The sequence below is a fragment of the Entelurus aequoreus genome, linkage group LG01, assembly GCF_033978785.1.
Source record: "Entelurus aequoreus isolate RoL-2023_Sb linkage group LG01, RoL_Eaeq_v1.1, whole genome shotgun sequence".
Lineage (NCBI taxonomy): Eukaryota > Metazoa > Chordata > Actinopteri > Syngnathiformes > Syngnathidae > Entelurus > Entelurus aequoreus.
In genome coordinates this window covers 57,262,741-57,284,433 of record NC_084731.1, presented here as the reverse complement: position 1 = coordinate 57,284,433, position 21,693 = coordinate 57,262,741, and the positions used below count along the sequence as shown (strand labels likewise).

General features: G+C 39.1%; 1 protein-coding gene across 3 annotated transcripts in view; it reads right to left on the bottom strand.

Annotated features, from left to right (window-relative positions):
- The window catches only part of srgap2 (SLIT-ROBO Rho GTPase activating protein 2), a 246,448-nt gene extending 225,751 nt beyond the window's left edge, over nt 1-20,697 (bottom strand). The window contains exon 1 of one of the 3 annotated variants that reach the window (XM_062054845.1): nt 20,269-20,697. In XM_062054845.1, coding sequence (XP_061910829.1) covers nt 20,269-20,335 — 67 coding nt within the window. In that variant the 5' untranslated portion in view covers nt 20,336-20,697. The remainder of the gene's footprint in view (nt 1-20,268) is intronic. The other 2 variants (XM_062054860.1, XM_062054852.1) reach the window with 2 other exon arrangements.
- Between the last annotated feature and the right edge of the window lie 996 nt (nt 20,698-21,693).

Genomic DNA, 21,693 nt, shown 5'->3' with positions numbered 1-21,693 from the left:
TATGATGTGACGGGCCACATCTGGCTCTTGGGCCTGGGGTTTGACTCCGGTGTCTCAAGGACTTTCACATCCACTGAAATGCTTCCTGGGGCTGTTTCCCCCCAACAGTATGGCGAGCTGGCTGATTGGGAAACCAGGAGCACAACAATGCGTTGCCTGAATAAATGCAGTCACATGGACCGCGGCCACAGTGCCAAAACCTGAGATCCAGAGCTTCCCTGAAAGAAAAGTGGACCTCCAGATTACAAACCCCGTTTCCATATGAGTTGGGAAATTGTGTTAGATGTAAATATAAACGGAATACAATGATTTGAAAAATCCTTTTCAACCCATATTCAATTGAATGCACTACAAAGACAAGATATTTGATGTTCAAACTCATACACTTTATTTTTTTTTGCAAATAATAATTAACTTAGAATTTCATGGCTACAACACGTGCCAAAGTAGTTGGGAAAGGGCATGTTCACCACTGTGTTACATGGCCTTTCCTTTTAACAACACTCAGTAAACGTTTGGGAACTAAGGAGACACATTTTTGAAGCTTCTCAGGTGGAATTCTTTCCCATTCTTGCTTGATGTACAGCTTAAGTTGTTCAACAGTCCGGGGTCTCAGTTGTGGTATTTTAGGCTTCATAATGTGCCACACATTTTCAATGGGAGACAGGTCTGGACTACAGGCAGGCCAGTCTAGTACCTGCACTCTTTTACTATGAAGCCACATTGATGTAACACGTGGCTTGGCATTGTCTTGCTGAAATAAGCAGGGGCGTCCATGGTAACGTTGCTTGGATGGCAACATATGTTGCTCCAAAACCTGTATGTACCTTTCAGCATTAATGGTACCTTCACGGATGTGTAAGTTACCCATGTCTTGGGCACTAATACACCCCCATACCATCACAGATGCTGGCTTTTCAACTTTGCGCCTATAACAATCCGGATGGTTCTTTTCCTCTTTGGAAACTGTGCACACGACGTCCACAGTTTCCAAAAACTATTTTAAATGTGGACTCGTCTGACCACAGAACACTTTTCCACTTTGTATCAGTCCATCTTAGATGAGCTCAGGCCCAGCGAAGCCGACGGCGTTTCTGGGTGTTGTTGATAAACGGTTTTCGCCTTGCATAGGAGAGTTTTAACTTGCACTTACAGATGTAGCGGCCAACTGTAGTTACTGACAGTGGGTTTCTGAAGTGTTCCTGAGCCCATGTGGTGATATCCTTTACACACTGATGTCGCTTGTTGATGCAGTACAGCCTGAGGGATCGAAGGTCACGGGCTTAGCTGCTTACGTGCAGTGATTTCTCCAGATTCTCTGAACCCTTTGATGATATTACGGACCGTAGATGGTGAAATCCCTAAATTCCTTGCAATAGCTGGTCGAGAAAGGTTTTTTTTAAACTGTTCAACAATTTGCTCACGCATTTGTTGACAAAGTGGTGACCCTCGCCCCATCCTTGTTTGTGAATGACTGAGCATTTCATGGAATCTACTTTTATACCCAATCATGGCACCCACCTGTTCCCAATTTGCCTGTTCACCTGTGGGATGTTCCAAATAAGTGTTTGATGAGCATTCCTCAACTTTATCAGTATTTATTGCCACCTTTCCCAACTTCTTTGTCACGTGTTGCTGGCATCAAATTCTAAAGTTAATGATTATTTGCAACCAAAAAAATGTTTATCAGTTTGAACATCAAATATGTTGTCTTTGTAGCATATTCAACTGAATATGGGTTGAAAATGATTTACAAATCATTGTATTCCGTTTATATTTACATCTAACACAATTTCCCAACTCATATGGAAACGGGGTTTGTAAATTCCAAAAAAGTGCGACCGAATGTGAGATTATAAAACCATTCCCTAACTCTGTGTACAACCATGTGCATCTGTGTTGGAACTACGGTTGTACGGTATACCGGTACTAGTATAGTATCGCGGTACTAATGAATCCAAAATGGTACTATACTCTGTTTGAAAAGCACCGGTTCGCCATATATATATATATATTTTTTTTTACAGGCATGACGGCGCATCGTCATCACATGGTGAAATTGCTGGTTTTACGAGCAGAGGAGCATGTTCGGCAGCGCACAATCACGTAGTACTTACAAGCAGACACAGTGTGTAGACATTTTGGTTTAAAAACTAACGATAAAGGTGAAGCTAAAACACTGAAACACCCTCAGGAAGAGGTGCTTTAAAACATGGCTAGCTAGCTAGCGGTTAATGTCCATCCACAATCGGTAGTGTTTTAGCTACTTCTAAATCACTAATCCTCACCTCCATGGCGACAAATAAAGTACATTTCTTACAAGTATCATCCCTGTAGGATGAAGAATAGCTAAACATGCTTCACTACACATCGTAGCTAACAGGCGTCACAATGTAAACAAACGCCATGGGTGGATCTACACCTGGCATCCACTGTAATGATACCAATTACAAGAGCTTTTCTAGTTGATTGATTGATTACATCAATATTTTTTATTGTCACAAAACCTTTTTTCTTTTAAAAAAAAAAATCATATTATATTCATAAACTCAGGAAATACGTCCCTGGACACATGAGAACTTAAATTATGACCAATGTATGACCCTGTAACTACTTGGTATCGGATCGATGCCTACATTTGAATCCAAAGTATCAAACAAGAGAAGAATAAGTGATTATTACATTTTAACAGAAGTGTAGATAGAACATGTTAAAACAGAAATTAAGCAGATATTAACAGTAAATTAACAAGTAGATTAATAACCAATTTTTACAGCTTGTCGTTTATAATTCTGACTCAATAATATAATATAACGTACACAATATGTTACTGCATACGTCAGCAGACTAATTAGGAGCCTTTGTTTGTTTACTTACTAATAAAAGACAAGTTGTCTCGTATGTTCACTATCATGAATCCGCGGCAACAAAAAAAGATTGAGGTGTGTCTTCACACTTTTCTTCACTCACTACATTTCCATGCATTTAATAAGTCTGACTTCTCAAATATTAGTTTTTTTGTGTTTTTCCATCTACGTGTGAAGTCCTAGTGTCCATGCACAATCTCTAATGAGACTAGTTTTGTCCCGATACCAATATGTTAGTACCGGTACAATTTTGTCCTTAAATAAAATAGTGAACATAATAGACAACTTGTCTTTTAGTAGTAAGTAAACAAACAAAGGCTCCTAATTAGTCTGCTGACGTATGCAGTAACATATTGTGGCATTTATATTCTATTATTTTATCAACATTATGAGGGACAAGCTGTAAAAATGGATTATTAATCCACTTGTTAATTTACTGTTAACATCTGGTTATTTTCCGTTTCAACATGTTCTATCTACACTTCTGTTAAAATGTAATAATCACTTATTCTTCTGTTGTTTGATACTTTACATTGGTTTTGGATGATACCACAAATTTAGGTGTTGATCCGATACCAAGTAGTTACAGGATCATACATTGGTCATATTCAAAGTCCTCATGTGTCCAGGGACGTATTTCCTGAGTTTATAAACATAATATGAATTTTTAAAAAAGCAAAAAAGATTTTGTGACGATAAAAAATATCAACATAATCATAGTAGTCTCGATTATATGCGCTATTGTACTTGGTATCATACAGTGGATGTCAGGTGTAGATATACCCGTGGCGTTTGTTTACATTCGGGAGCGCTATCTTTTGTAAGCGGTGACACCGGTCAGCTATTGTATCCTCCTACGGTGTGTAGTGCAGCATGTTTAGTGAAGTGAAGTGAATTATATTTATATAGCGCTTTTCTCTAGTGACTCACAGCGCTTTTACATACTGAAAGCCAATATCTAAGTTACATTTAAACCAGTGTGGGTGGCACTGGGAGCAGGTGGGTAAAGTGTCTTGCCCAAGGACACAACGGCAGTGACTAGGATGGCGGAAGCGGGGATCGAACCTGGAACCCTCAAGTTGCTGGCACGACCACTCTACCATCCGAGATATACCGCCCGTTTAGCTATTCCTCGTCCTGCAGGGATGATACTTGTAAGAAACGCGCTTTATTTTTTGCCATGGAGGGGAGGATTACTGATTTAGAAGTAGCTAAAACCCTGCCGTCTGCGGATGGATGTTAGCCGCTAGCTAGCTCGTCATGTCTTAAAGCACCTTTTCAATACTTTACCATATTTATTTACTGTTCATAGCTGATTATCAATCAATCAATCAATGTTTATTTATATAGCCCTAAATCACAAGTGTCTCAAAGGGCTGTACAAGCCACAACGACATCCTCGGTACAGAGCCCACATACGGGCAAGGAAAAACTCACCCCAGTGGGACGTCGGTGAATGACTATGAGAAACCTTGGAGAGGACCGCATATGTGGGTAACCCCCCCCCCCCTCTATTGATTATCTCTGCTCTAACATGGTTCTAGCTATACTTCTGTTAACGGGTACAAAGCACATATTCTTCTGCTTTGCTGCTATGCATTCAAGCTAGCTTAGCTGTTAGCATGGCTGGTCTTCTCCTGCTCTCTCTTGCTCATGTTTAGCTAAACTTCCAGTGATAATGATAATGATATATGAAAGGAATGTCGTTTATTTTCCGCAGTGGAGGCAGAGGATTAGTGACTTAGAAGTGGCTGTGGGCATAGTTTAGTTAACGGCGCTAGCTAGCTGTCAGCTGGGCAACCCAAAATAAATAGGCTGTCAACAGTAAAACAATATAAAAATAACTAACTACTGTAGGCCTTTACGTTGACTAATCACGGCAGCTATATATAAAATCAACATAATTATAATAGGATTAGAATTGAAATATATTCGATATTGGCAGATATACAAAATCAGGTATTGGGTTGGAAGTGAAAAAATGTGAATCGCTGCATCCCTAGTTTGCATGTGTAATTGTGACCCTGAGTTGAGAGTCAAAGAGAAAATTCTTATTCAAAATCATTGAAGTTGTTGCTTTTTGGAAAAAGTATGGTTCAAGTATATCACTGAATACCCTAAATGATTAAGACATTCATGGCCAAGATGATTGTATGCAATATTCTGAGCACAACTGTAAATTGACAAATATCTGGTCTTAAATATAATATTAACTAGGCAAGAGCTATATGATAGATTTGATCACCAAATAATAAGAAAAAAACATTTTAGGGATATTTGGAGTGCCCTTCCGCATTAATACCCTAAAACAGAGCTGGCCAAATATTTTGACTCGGGGGCCACATTGAGAGAAAAAAATGTGTCTGGGGGGCAAATGTGTATGTGTGTATAAATGATATATACACATTAAGCTGTAAAAATCTGCTGTACAGTATGTGTGTTTGGTAGGGGTGTAATGGTACGTGTATTTGTATTGAACCGTTTCGGTACGGGGGTTTCGGTTCGGTTCGGAGGGGTACCGAACGAGTTTCCACACAAACATATTAAGTAGCCGCCTGAGCTAAAGTCTTAACAAGCTGCTCCGCTTCTTCTGCCTCTGTCTCTGTCAGTACTCTATACGGCACCCAGCATTGTGCCACTCACACAACCATCTGATTGGTTACACACAGAGCGGTAACAGCCAATCAGCAGTGCGTATTCAGAGCGCATGTAGTCAGTGCTTCTGCGGTGGGGTTAGCAGATAGGTGTTTAGCAGGTAAGCATCGGGCAGCGGACTCTCCCCAAATTATAATAAACACCTCCCAGTCAACTAGTAGTAACATCACTATGAGCCCGTTGACCTTCTAGAAACCAACGACAGCTCAGCTCGCTCGCAATCCTGGCTTGAGGTGAAGGCTACTAGCTTTTAGCGTAACGTTAGCTCATTTTGCGGTGTGTGCGTGTGTGTGTGTGTGTGTGTGTTACGGACAGCAAAGCCCTGTCTGTCTGTTATTTCACTTTACCTTTTTCTGTGTTGATTGAGCTGTGTTGAAGCAGCAAAAAAGGACATAATGTTAAATGAAGAGTTTCTGTCTCTGATAGTTGATATAATAATGTAACTACATCATTAAGCCTACATGAACTCCATGGTGTTCAGGGATGAATAGTCTCTCCTATTGCTATTGGGGTTTTTTTCAGCTATAGTTACATTAATCATTAGTAATGGAGCAGCCTAGTTTTGAATTTCAGGGTCTCTGCTATCACATGTTGATAAAAATATAACATTTACATAATAAAAATCAACTACAGGCTTCCCAAATGCTGTAATAAATTAAGCATGATGAGTTGACTTGAAACTGTTTAATATTGCACTTTTTATATGTAGAAGATTTTGTCATTTTATTTAATCTGATCAACAACTTGAGGCAGTTTAATGTGGATTAACGTGGGCAGAATTATTATATTGTTCCCAAAGTTAAAAAGATCAAGCCATTGTTTACAAATTTGGTAAATAAATAACCAAAAAAACTTTTATTTTGTTGTTTTCTTACTGTACCGAAAATGAACCGAACCGTGACCTCTAAACCGAGGTATGTACCGAACCAAAATTTTTGTGTACCGTTACACCCCTAGTGTTTGGGTCCCTTTGTTTCAGAAACACTAATACCAAAAGTCACAATGTCCAATATAGTTGTAAAAACAGAATAACGAAATGGAATTTTACAGTTTTTTACTGAATGGGACACCCAAAATGTACATGAAAATAAAGAAAGTGGGATTTAAATTATTAACTATGAACAATAATCTTTGGTATGACTCGGGGTTTGAACTGATGACCAATCAGTTCTCAGGGCGGACACTCTAACCACAAGGCCACTGAGCAGGTTAAGTACATAACTCCACATGTGTTAATTCATAGTTTTGATGCCTTCAGTGACAATCTACAATGTAAATAGTCATGAAAAAAAAGAAAACGTATTGAATGAGGAGAAGGTGTGTCCAAAAGTTTGGCCTGTACTGTATATTTCATGACCATGTCAAGTTCAACGCTATGAGAAGTTTGTGTTTTTGGAATGTTAAACCGCGGCCGTTTGCCATCTGAGAAGCAAGAAGAGAACGGTTCGGTATCTGAGACCTGAACCCTGGTCGTCATTGGTTGAAGTAGATGGGTTCATGGGTAGTTTGCAGACATCGGGTCTCACAGCACTTTGCTTTCAATAGCAGGTGGAGAAGAAACAGAAGAAGAATAATGTGGTGCATATACAGTATCCAATAATGCGATTGGATACTTGCACCTCCAGGGATGCCATTTGTAGATTGGAGTCTGTGTGGCGACAGAAACGAGTACGTTCACGTCAAGTGAACGCCATTTCTCATGAATGTGGTCAAACACGACTACGAGCCTTTGGTATGACTCTGCCGGGGTTTGAACTCACAACCTACCGATCTCAGGGCGGACACTCTAACCACTAGGCCACTGAGGCAGAGGTGTGTTTTCACGTATAGAAAGGAAGCAGACAATTGGATAGTCTGTATTAACAGATTGCATGTTAATTACAAACTGTGTGTTTGTCTTTGGAAGAATGTTGCACCTTCTGGAGACAGCCCAAAAAACACCCCAAGCAAGTCATGCACACGTTTACCCTCTCATCTAGTCAGTCCATGAGTGGGTAAACCAAGCACAGACGCTCACCTGGGAGCTCTGAAGTGACTGACAGGGCCGGTCGATGGACAAACAAGAACTCCACAGGAGACAGTTCTCACAACGTAGGCCTGACAGAAAGCCTTTACACAGGTGGCTGTGCGTGACGCCCGCTCTACGGGGACTTGACTGTCCAAAGAGTTAATGGATAAAGCAGGTGACCGTGAGCTGGAACGCATTCCTGGATCTGTTTGGTGGAGTCTGCCTTTTAGAATGTCAGATGTGACGGGACAGATGTTTTCTATAGTGCCTCAAGCTGACTTGATCTCCTCCTACTTTAGAGTAACACCGGAATACAACAAGAAGGGCAAAAGGTGACCTTTTTAAAATAGTGCGAAGAAGCCAGGAAGGGAACATGAGAAGCCTGTGTGACAGGAAAGGTGATGACCCATCTTATCTTTTGAGCTGGAGCCAATATATGCTTCTCTCTTCCGCACGCCTCTCTGCGTCTTTCGAGCATATCATGGAATAGCTAAGTCCCCTTTCCACCTATGTTGGATTTTTGTTGTCAAAATAAGTCTTCCATGCAACTGTACCATTAGTTACCAACCAAATCTAGCAAATGGAGTAGATAATGGCAATATCATCTTTTAATGTCGTTCGCTCAGTGAAATAACCTTCTTCTACAAAACCCAAAACCAGTGAAGTTGGCACGTTGTGTAATTCGTAAATAAAACCAAAATACAATAATTTGCAAATCCTTTTCAACTTACAGTATATTCAATTGAATAGACTGCAAAGACAAGATATTTAATGTTCAAACTGAGAAACTTAATTTGTTTTGCAAATAATCATTAACTTAGAATTTAATGGCAGCAACACATTGCAAAAAAGTTGGCACAGGGGCATTTTTACCACTGTGTTACATGGCCTTTCCTTTTAACAACACTCAGTAAACCTTTGGGAACTGAAGAGACCAATTTTTTAAGTGGAATTATTTTCCATTCTTGCTTGATGTACAGCTTAAGTTGTTCAACAGTCTGGGGTCTCTGTTGTCGTATTTTAGGCTTTCTAATGCACCACGGGCAGCACGGTGGAAGAGGGGTTAGTGCGTCTGCCTCACAATACGAAGGTCCTGACTAGTCGTGAGTTCAATCCCGGAATCGGGATCTTTCTGTTTGGAGTTTGCATGTTCTCCCCGTGACTGTGTGGGTTCCCTCCGGGTACTCCGGCTTCCTCCCACCTCCAAAGACATGCACCTGGGGATAGGTTGATTGGCAACACTAAATTGGCCATAGTGTGTGAATGTGAGTGTGAATGTTGTCTGTCTATCTGTGTTGGCCCTGCGATGAGGTGGCGACTTGTCCAGGGTGTACCCCGCCTTCCGCCCGATTGTAGCTGAGATAGGCTCCAGCACCCCCCGCGACACCGAAGGGACAAAGCGGTAGAAAATGGATGGATGGATAATGCACCACACCTTTTCAATGGGAGACAAGTCTGGACTACAGGCAGGCCAGTCTAATACCCACACTCTTTTACTATAAAGCCACGCTGCTGTAACACGTGGCTTGGCATTTAAATAAGCAGGGGCGTCCATGATAACGTTGCTTGGATGGCAACATATGTTGCTCCAAAACCTGTTTGTACCTTTCAACATTAATGGTGCCTTCACAGATGTGTAAGTAACCCATGCCTTGGGCACTAATACACCCCCATACCATCGCAGATGCTGGCTTTTGAACTTTGCGCCTAGAACAATGCGGATGGTTATTTTCCTTTTTGGTCCGGAGGACACAACGTCCACAGTTTCCAAAAACATTTTGAAATGTGGCCTCGCAGACCACAGAACACTTTTACACTTTGCATCAGTCCATCTTAGATGAGCACAGGCCCAGCGAAGCCAGAGAGGTTTCTGGGTGTTGTTGATGAATGGCTTTCGCTTTGCATAGTAGAGTTTTAACTTGCACTTACAGATGTAGCGACGAACTGTAGATACTGATAGTGGTTTTCTGAAGTGTTCCTGAGCCCATGTGGCGATATTCTTTACACAATGATGTCGGTTTTCAATGCAGTACCGCTTGAGGGATCGAAGGTCTGTAATATCATCGCTTACGTGCAGTGATTTCTCCAGATTCTCTGACCCTTTTGATGATATTACGGACCGTAGATGGTGAAATCCATAAATTATTTGCAATAGCTAGTTGAGAAACGTTATCCTCAAACAATTTGCTCACACATTTGTTCACAAAGTGGTGACCCTCGCCCCATCCTTGTTTGTGAATGACTGAGCATTTCATGGAAGCTGCTTTTATACCCAATCATGGCACCCACCTGTTCCCAATTAGCCTGTTTACCTGTGGGATGTTCCAAATAAGTGTTTGATGAGCATTCCTTAACTTTCTCAGTCTTTTTTGCCACTTGTGCCATCTTTTTTTAAACATGTTGCAGGCATCAAATTCCAAATGAGCTAATATTTGCAAAAAATTTAGTTTTCCAGTTCGAACGTTAAGTATCTTGTCTTTGCAGTCTATTCAATTGAATATAGGTTGAAAATGATTTGCAAATCATTGTATTCTGTTTTTATTTACCATTTACACAACATGCCAACTTCACTGGTTTTGGGGTTTGTACATTTGAGACAATTCCTATCATGCTGCTTCCTGGTACTTTTCTAAATTCAAGTCCAAGCAGGAATTATTTTTTCTCCTCTATAGGTTGTAATCACCTGACTCATTAATATGTGAGGATCTTGTCTAGGCATTCTGGATTACATTTAGCCTTTCTCAAAGAAAAATGCCCTATACTTGCGTTGTTTTATGCTGTTGAAACCATTCAAATCGCAAAAAGGATATAAGTTTATTCAGAGCTCCTTGAGAAGTAAGCAAGGAGGGCGAAAGAGTGCAAGATTTTACGAAAAAATGACGGGTTTGCAGTGATTACTTCGTGAAAAGTTTGTTATATACTTTTAACGTTTAGTATTTCCCATTTCAGAAGTATCTTGATCTTATTTGTATTTTATTTTGTTTCGGAGTTCTTAAAATCACATTTTTTGCTACGAGTGTTTCGTAAACCACCAACTCGGCGGGTCTAAAGAACAGAAATCAAATGTGAGAAAAACCTAAAAGAGTTACGTTTTACCAAAGACAACAATCAGCACATACACAATGTTGACATCCATAGTTATATTTTGATAAACAATCATAAATCAATCTTTCAGCACGTACACAATGTTGACATCTATAGTTATATATTGATAAACAATCATAAATAAATATTTCAGCACACACACAATGTTGACATCTATGATTATATTTTGATAAACAATCATAAATTAATCTTTCAGCACATACACAATGTTGACATCTATAGTTATATTTTGATAAACAATCATAAACAAATTTTTCAGCACATACACAATGTTGACATCTATAGTTATATTTGATAAACAATCATAAATGAATAATTCAGCACATACACAATGTTGACATATATAGTTATATTTTGATAAACAATCAAATTAATCTTTCAGCACATACACAATGTTGACATCTACAGTTATATATTGATAAACAATCATAAATGAATCTTTCAGCACATACACAATGTTGACATCTATAGTTATATTTTGATAAAGAATCATAAATAAATCATTCAGCACATTCACAATGTTGACATCTATAGTTATATTATAATAACAACTGGGAAAACCATGCGTACTTGTAACGACGTGGGCAACATAGCCGAAACCTACCGAAACTTCCTGTAACCATGCAGTTACAGGACGCTGTGATCACTTTTCCGTCTTCTTTTACAAGCAACCTTGGGCCGTATTTATCAAGCGTCTTAGAGTGCCATTTTACACTTAAGTCCTGAGAATTTGCGAAATTTAGTCCTACTCTCAAACTTAAGAATAAAAGCTATTTATCAACTTTCTTAAGTCTAAGAATCACTCCTACTCTCCACGATATTTAAGAGACCTTCAGAGGTGTCCTAAGTGGTTAGGAGTTTCCAGCAGGGGATAGCAATGAGGCGAGAGAGACGTGCGCGAACGTTCAGGGAGCGGAAGGATGTCCTGGCTTTGTTTGATGACGAGCAGCTGATTAAACGGTATCGTTTAGACAGAGCGGGTATTATTTTTGCCAAAGATTTAATAATTTTCGATTCCATGTTGATTTCTGCATGTGGCTGCAGTGGGCTAGTATATATAGAGCCACCCACACCAGTTTCAAATTAGTTGCCTAATTAATGAATTGGAAAGAAAATGTTATGAGAGTAGCGTATGTGTGTGTGTGGCCCTTTAATAGGTGACAGCATGTGAGGTGAGTGACGTCAGTGAGTGTGTGGGCGAGAGAAGAGAGGGAGCGGTAAGCGTGAGTGCGGGCGGGGACTAGTTTGTTTTGTGTTGGATTGGCTGTGTGCAAACAATCAATAAAGCAAGATTTGCAACTAATCGCCGGACTCATCATTCACCCTAAAGTCGTCCGCTGTGGAGAAAGTGAAGGGTGTTGCCCCGAGCATACATCCTGGAGAAGTGTCTCCCCTGCGCTCTTCGACTACGGTCTGGGAGCAGAAAGCAGGAAAGGTGCAACAAAAAGGAAACATTTATTTTTGATTCATTGCCAATATTGTTTGTTTGTTTTGTATTATTTTGTAGTTTATTGTCAAAATATACACTCCCATTGTCCACTTAAATATTTCTAAGATATTTCTTTATTCTTAGACAAGGGATTCCCTTCCGTGATTGGTCATTTCTATGGACACAGAAATTACGTCACCTAAAATTCCGTTTACGGCACATAGTAATGTCGTAATTCAGCTCTGAGTGTGACACTTAAGATTCAGTCCTACACTTTGCTGAAAGTGTGAGTAAGACGCTTGATAACTAACTTTTAAGTGCAGCTTTCAGCGAAGAATTTCTTTACTCTTAAGTCAACTCTTAGCAGACTGCTTAGGAGTAATTCTAAGAAGTTTGATAAATACGGCCCCAGGGTGTAGCCTAGGTGTAAAGCACCTAGGCTATTATGGTCATGATAGCTGGCTTTACCTCACGTGGGTGAATTATTATTGTGTGAATGCTCCAAAGCCTTCACACAAATGGTTTTCTGCACCAAAATGAATCTATTTATTAAACTTCTTCTTCTTCTTCTCCAGATTTTGGCGCACTCTACATTCCACATTTTTCACCCGATTCAAACCGTTCCAGCTTCAAACTGTTCAGCCTATTCTGGAATCGCTGGCTTTCCTTTGACAAATTCCAAAAATTCCCAGATTTCCCAGAATTACAGGTTTTCCGGGACATTTTTCCCCATTCAAAATGAATTGGCCATTTTTCAAACTTTCACCATTTCCACATTTTTCAACCAATTCAAACCATTCCAAACCTTCAACACATTCCACCATACTGGAAATTTAAATGACCCTTTTTCCAAGTTCAGAAATATTCCAGGATTTTCCAGAAGTCCTGGTTTTCCATAGGCCTATTTCCACACTTTTCTGGCGACCACTCCTTCCACAATTTTCAACGTATTTCAACCGTTCCACCGTCAGAACATTCCTCGTAATCAGGACAAAAAACTAAGTTGTTTTTTTAACTGGAAAAATTCCAAGTTTTCCCAAAATTTCAGGAATTCCGTAATAATTACTAATTACGTAATGTTACTACATCAACATTTCTCGACCGATTTGAAAAATCCCAACACAAACCATTTCGACTCATTCAGACCATTGAAGTTTTTTACCATTTTCCCAAAAATTCCCGCTTTTCCCGAAATTCCCAAATTTTTGGGAAATTCTCATTGAAATCAATGGGACATTGTTCAAAGTTCCACAACTCCCACATTTTTCATCTGATTCAAACTGCTCCAACTTCAAAATATTCAGTTTGTTTGGGAATTGTGTGCTCTACTTCAACAATACTAAAAAAATTCCAGGACTTCAGTTCAACTTCAGCATTGGAGCATTCACACAAAATTCCTTCAGGAATTGCTTCATCTAGTTCAGTGTTTTTCAACCATGCCACGGGAGATTATGTAATTTCACCTATTTGGGTTAAAAAATATTTTATGCAAACCCGTAATTATATTCCGCAAATAAAGTGCCGTTGTTGAGTGTCTGTGCTGTCGAGAGCTCGGCAGAGTAACCGTGTAATACTCTTCTATATCAGTAGGTGGCAGCAAGTAGCAAATTGCTTTGTAAACGTCGTATCTAATGCTTAAACTCAAAATAAACAAATGGTGAGTGCCCCTAAATAAAGACATTGAAGCTTAGGGATGGCTATGCAAAACAAAATTACAACTGAACTGGCTGCAAAGTAGACAAAAACAGAATGCTGGACGACAGCAAAGACTTACTGTGGAGCAGACGGCGTCAACAAAGTACATCCGTACATAACATGACAATCAACAATGTCCACACAGACAAGGATAGCGTCCGCACAACTGAAACATTGTTGATTGCTAAAACAAAGCAGGTGCGGGGAATAGCGCTCAAAGGAAGACATGAAACTGCTACAGGAAAATACCAACAGAACAGGAAAAGCCACTAAAATTGGAGCGCAAGACAAGAACTAAAACACTACAAACAGGAAAACAGCAAAAAACTCAAAATAAGTCACGGCGTGATGTGACAGGTCGTGACAGTACTTTGAGACAAGAGCTATAGTAATGTTTGGTTATGGTTTGAATTCATATCCAACAATTGCCGGAACGACTTTTTACTGTCAATGTCAGCTACTGAGTTTCATTTTTTTATGTTTTCTGCTGGCGGTGTGCCTCCGCATTTTTTCAATGAAAAAAATGTGCCTTGGCTCCAAAAAGGTTGAAATACACTGATCTAGTTGGTTATTGTCCCCGAAATAAGCATATTGATTCAAGACAATACATGATATGCTTCTTTTCGGCTATGCACTAACGAGACACTGAGCATAAAATTTGCACAAATCTGCAAAATACACATTTCGTATTGAAACAGCTGCTTGTGCTCTACCCAAAGTGCAGAGTGGACCCAAAATGTGTACAAATCCCCAGGAAAAAGAAAAAAAAGTTGCAATGCAGGCCAGGCCCCCATGTGATCTACATTGCTCCACTGCGGTCACATGCCGGTATGGCGGCCTGTCTTATTTGTGGAAAGCGGGATTCCTTCGGTTGCTTTTCAGTTTGCTGCAACATGACTGCGAGTAAGAATGGTGGAGCACATGTAGCCATTTAGCAGCCCTGCTACACGAGGCTTTCTGAAAGGGTATCTTCCGGCCGCACGAAGCACAGCGGACTGTGCCAGAGAGGCGGTTCTGTTCAAAGATGTTAGTGTTTCCTGTCATCACACCGCACTGCACCTTGTCTCCTTTTTGCTGGTTGGACTGTATTTCACTGGCATGGCTGTCACAATATTTACTGAGAAGACCAACTAATATCATCCTGCGAGCAAAACTCAACCATTCCAAACATGTATTATCTTTTCAAACCGATTTGCAGTTGTGTGCACCACTACTGGCTGATATTTTATCTAAGGGTGCAACAATTGATTGGTAAATCCATTAATATTCCCACATTTCAAGAATATGTGCTCGGCAAGTTTGGATATCGATGCAAGATGGATATCGATGCAAGACCTTTAAAAAGAGAATCGATCGAGTTTATCGATACTAGATAAAGGAAAACATTTATTCAATGTTGGGTTCTGACGTTGATTTGACCATTGAATGTAGGTTATTTCTCAACCAATATTCTACAACACAAAAATGACGTTGAAACAATTTGTTTTTAACTATGTTAATTTGACCATTGGATTTTGTTAATTCTCCCAAACCAATATTCTACAACATAAATATGACATTGAAACAACATGTTTTTACAACGTTGATTTGACCATAGAATTTTGGTCATTTCCCAATCAATATTCTACAACACAAATACAACGTTGAAACAACATACTTTTTGACAACGTTTATTCAATGTTGGGTTCTGACGTTGATTTGACCATTGAATTTAGGTTATTTCCCAACCAATATTCTACAACACAAATAAAACATTGAAACATGTTTTTGACAACGTTTATTCAATGTTGGGTTCTGACGTCTATTTTGACCATTGAAATTTGGTCATTCCCCAACCAAATTTTACAACACAAATATGGCGTTCAAACAACATGTTTTTTAACTATGTTAATTTGACTATTGAATTTTGGTCATTTCCTAACCAATATTCTCCCACATAAATACGACGTTGAAACAACATGTTTTACGACGTTGATTTGATTATTGAATTTTGGTCATATCTCAACCAATATTCTACAACATAAATATGATGTTGAAACAACAAGTTTCTGACAACATTTATTCAACGCCGGGTTGTGACGTGGATTTCGACCATTGAAATTTGGTCATTTCCCAACCAAAATTCTACAACACAAACAACATTGAAACAACGTGTTTTTGACAACGTTTATTTGACCATTGAATTTTGGTCGTATCTCAACCAATATTCTACAACATAAATATGACGTTGAAACAACAAGTTTCTGACGATGTTTATTCAACGCCGGGTTGTGACGTGGATTTCGACCATTGAAATTTGGTCATTTCCCAACCAAAATTCTACAACACAAATACAACATTGAAACAATGTGTTTTTGAAGACGTCGAATTGACCATTGAAATGTAGTCATTTCCCAACCAAAATTCTACAACACTCATATGGCGTTGAAAGAACATCTTTTTAACTATATAAATTTGACCATTGAATTTTGGTCATTTCCCGACCAAAATTCTGCAACACAAATACAACATTGAAACAACGTGTTTTTGACTACGTTTATTTGACCATTTAATTTTGGTCGTATCTCAACCAATATTCTACAACATACATACGACGTTGAAACAACATGTTTCTGACGACGTTTATTCAAGGTCACGTTGCGGCGTCGATTTCGACCATTGAAATGTAAACATTTCCCAACCAAAATTCTACAACACAAATACAACATTGAAACAACGTGTTTTTGACGACAATTGTTTCACCATTGAATTTTAGTCATAGCTCAACCCATATTCCACAACATAACTCCGACATTGAAATAAAAATGTTTTGACGACGTTTATTTGATCATTGAATCTTGGTCAGGTATTCTACAACAGAAATACAACGTTCAAACATGTTTTTGACGACGTGTATTCAATGTTAAGTTGTGACGTCGATTTTGAACATTGAAATTTAGTCATTTCCCAACCAAAATTCTACAACACAAATACAACATTGAAACAACGTGTTTTGAACTACGTTTATTTGACCATTGAATTTTGGTCGTATCTCAACCAATATTCTACAACATACTGTACATACGACGTTGAAACAACATGTTTCCGACGACATTTATTCAAGGCCAGGTTGCGGCGTAGATTTCGACCATTGAAATGTAGTAATTTCTCAACCAAAATTCGACAACACAAATACAACATTGAAACAACGTGTTTTTGACAACATTTGTTTGACCATTGAATTTTGGTCATATCTCAACCAATATCCCACAACATAAATACGATGTTGAAATAACATGTTTTTGACAACGTTTTTTTGTTAATTGAATTTTGATCGTATCTCAACCAATATTGTACAACATAAATACGACGTTGAAACAACATGTTTCTGACAACGTTTATTCAACGCCAGGTTGCGGTGTCGATTTCGACCATTGAAATTTGGACATTTCCCAACCAAAATTCTACAACACAAATTCAACATTGAGACAGCGTGTTTGTGACAACGTTTATTTGACCATTGAATTTTGGTCATTTCCAAACCAATATTCTACAACATAAATACGACGCTGAAACAACATGTTTTAAGACGTTGATTTGATCATTGAATTTTGGTAATTTCCCAACCAATATTCTACAACACCAATACAACACTAAAACATGTTTTTGACGACGTACATTAAATGTCAGGTTGTGACGTCGATTTTGACCATTGAAATGTAGTCCTTTCCCAACCAAAATTCTACAACACAAATATAACATTGAAACGTGTTTTCCACTTCGTTTATTTGACCATTGAATTTTGGGTATATCGCAACCAAAATTCCACAACATACTGTCAAATACGCCGTTGAAACAACATGTGTTTGACTACGTTTATTTGTCCGTTGAATTTTGGTCGTATCTCAACCAATATTCTATAACATAAATACGACGTTGAAACAACATGTTTCTGACGACGTTTATTCAACGCCAGGTTGCGGCGTCGATTTCGACCATTGAAATCTGGTCTTTTCCAAACCAAAATTCTACAACACAAATTCAACATTGAAACAACGTGTTTCTGACAACGTCTATTTGACCATTGAATTTTGGTCGTATCTCAACCAATATTCTATAACATAAATACGACGTTGAAACAACATGTTTCTGACGACGTTTATTCAACGCCAGGTTGCGGCGTCGATTTTGACCATTGAAATTTGGTCATTTCCAAACCAAAATTCTACAACACAAATTCAACATTGAAACGTGTTTCTGACCACGTTTATTTGACCATTGAATTTTGCTCTAATCCCTCGACCCATATTCCACAACATAACTACGACATTGAAATAAAATGTTTTGACGGCATTTATTTGATCATTGAATTTTGGTCATTTCCCTACCAAAATTCTACAACACAAATACAACATTGAAACAACGTGTTTTTGACAACATTTGTTTGACCATTGAATTTTGGTCATATGTAGGGATGATGTTTGATAAGGAATTATCGAGTTCGAGCCTATTATCGAATCCTCTTATCGAACCGATTCCTTATCGATTCTCTTATCGAGTCCAGATAGGTTGTTGTGTATGGAAAAAAAAAACACAATATTTGGTTTAACAAAAGCTCACTTTTATTATATAATAAAAAAATAAAATCTAATAAATAAATAAATATTGACTGTTACCCACCTAAAAAAAATAAAAAATAAATATTGACTGTTGTTACCCAAAGTATATTAAGTGGGATTTTTCAGAGAAACAAATATATACAGTAACACAAAAACAACCTGTCTCTGTGATCACTACAGGTGTATAAATAATAATATAGTGTTAAATAAAATCAGTCCCTTGGGCACAAAACTGAAAATAATATAGCTCTCCAAAAAGTGCACTTCTGCTGCTATTTGACATAACTGTTTGTTATGATGCTTTGACATTTTTGCACTTTATTTCTTTATTGAAAGAAAATTCTATGAAGAGAAAAGTTCTTAGCAAATGTGGTTACAATGCTAAAAAAATGAAAAGTTAAAGCTAAAAAAAAAAAATACTTTATTGAGTTAACATTATTTCTTCATAGGAGGAAAAATGTTATGAGCAAGAGACTATAACAACTACACTACCCAGCATGCAACGGGAGTTACGGGCATGCGCGGTAGCCCTGAAAAGTGTTGTATGTTGCCACACTGTGAAAGTAAACGTCAAGAACTCAGCCAACACGCCTCGTCTGCATTATTTATAATTAGACAGACAACACATCTACAGTGTGATTTTGTTTTGTTTACAAGGAAAGAAAAACAAAAGTTAAAAAAGGGAGATATGTTGTATATATGTATGTGCTGCGGTTGTTTTAAGAACGTTGCGACAGCTGCCGTAAAGGAGGTGCGTTGCTAGCCTGGTTGCTATGTTTCCGGTTGGTCGTAAAAGTGTCCGTCATGTGTTTTACCCTGCTAAAATCTCTCAGTAAATTTATTCGATGGACGATAGCTTTTGTTTTGAACTTTATTACACCTTGGAGCGCTTTTTCCCGTCCATTGTTTTCCTGCTTTCGCTATCTGCGCCTAATGACTGAGCTGCATGACGTCAATTCTTGTGATGTCCCACGGAGCATTTCTGGTCGGGACGGGATTCGAATAAAGAATCAACTCTTTTCCTTTACTATAGTGGTCTCGATAACGGGTACCGGTTCTCAAAAAGGGATTCGAGTCCGAGGACTCGGTTCTTTTCTTATCAAACAACCGGGAAAACCGGTTTCGAGTATCATCCCTAGTCATATGTCAACCAATATCCCACAACATAAATATGACGTTAAAATAACATGTTTTTGACAACGTTTATTTGTCCATTGAATTTTGATCGTATGTCAACCAATATTCTACAACATAAATTTGACATTGAAACAACATGTTTCTGACGACGTTTATTCAACGCCAGGTTGCGGCGTCGATTTCAGCCTTTGAAATTTGGTCATTTCCCTACCAACAAGGTGGATCCAACGTTAGACATCAACGTTGTCATAATTTTAAAAAAAATGTTTTGCAACTTTGTTTAAATGTCAGTTTTAAAGGACAAGTACGCATTATCGACGTTGTATCGATGTCTTGTGCCTGCTGGGACCGGATGGTGGTGCAGTGGAGTGGATATTCTGACGAGCGTGCGCCTGCCTGACTACACGAGCATCCACGAAGACGCCAATCAGCCTCAATGCACACTTGAGTAAGAGTACGACAATCACGCTTTGATTGCGATGCGTGCGCACGCAGCGCAGACATGCCCGGAGACAAGAGGGGAGAGAAAACGCCCTGCCTTGTGTTCGTGTCGATACAGCCGCCTTCTGCTGGTCGAAACACAGCAGCTTTACGGCCAGACACCTTCAACCAGCAGCTGCTCGGGTGCTTTTTTTCCCCACGTCTTTGTTGTGCACAACATTTAAAAGGCGATCATCAAGATTGTTCTCATATTCACGTTAATCGTGCATGAAGGCGAATTAACGCACACACACAAAACGTTGCATTGCAATAACAAAACAAAAAAAGTTTTACCTTTCACTTGAGTTTCATACTCGGCCACAATCTCCTTGTCCTTGCGGAATTTGGCCGGAGACGTCATGGCGGGAGTTCGCTGACCAAACCTGTCCTCGCTGCGAAGTCAATTGGCGCTCGATTCGTCAATAAATGAAAGAATATCCAAAACGCGGGTAAATGTGAGCAAAAAACGGATGAGGCAAGTGACGGTGGGTCCGCGTTGTCTCCCTGCGTGGGTTCACTCCCGGTGCATGCGGAGCTGCTGCGTCTCCTCCTGCCGCGCAATGTTCATGTGCGCCTCCTCCCCGCCGCCGAGCACTCCCAAGTCAAAGGGGGATGCATCCCGCCATTGGAGTGACTGATAACTTGTCAGTAGGTTCTCTTGCTGCCTCGCAACGTCCGCCTGAAGAGTGAACCGCTCACCCCCCGTGAAGACGCCACGATAGGGGGAGTAGGGGGGGGCAGAGAAGGAGGACCCGGCGAAGGGGCTGGCCGTGGTGGGCGCCACGATGCAGGACAACGCCGGGGAAAAGTCACGGATGTTAATGTTAAGATATAGATACACGGCGAACTTAGCAACAACGAGTAATGGTTCATGTACAAGTTTAAATATCGTTAGCATGCTCTTTATCAAGAAAGAAGCATTTCCTGACAACTTGCTAAACCGGAAGTAGACAACGGTAGTCAAACTACAAATTTTTTTTTATTGAACACACAAACATTACGTTTTGAAAATATACAGACTAATTAAGGCACTTTCATTATATTACACTATTTCAAACATTACCGAGGTTGAGCTGTCAACATCTTCATATAAACAAAAAATGTTAAATAAAAGAAAATAAGAGATGATACACAGAGACAGAAAACATATGAATACAATTAATTGATTAGTTAATTAAATTTTATGTAGAGAGAGCGAAAGATACGGCAAACTTGGCAAGAATAAGTAATGGTTTATGTACAAGTTTAAATATCGTTAGCATGCTCTTTATCTAGAATGAAGTATTTCCTGACAACTTGCTAAACCGGAAGTAGCCAACGGTAGTCAAACTATAACTTTTTTTTAATGAACACACAAACATTACGTTTTGAAAATATACAGACTAATTAAGGCACTTTCATTAAAATACACTATTTCAAACATTACCGAGGTCGAGCAGTCAACGTCTTTTATGTAAACAAAACATGTTAAATAAGAGAAAATAGACGATACACAGAAACGATCAAATATTAATAACATGAATTAGTTAGTTAGTGTGTGAATGTGAGTGTGAATGTTGTCTGTCTATCTGTGTTGGCCCTGCGATGAGGTGTACCCCGCCTTCCGCCCGATTGTAGCTGAGATAGGCTCCAGCGCCCCCCGCGACCCCGAAGGGAATAAGTGGTAGAAAATGGATGGATAGTTAGTTAATACATTTTTATGTAGAGAGATATACATGG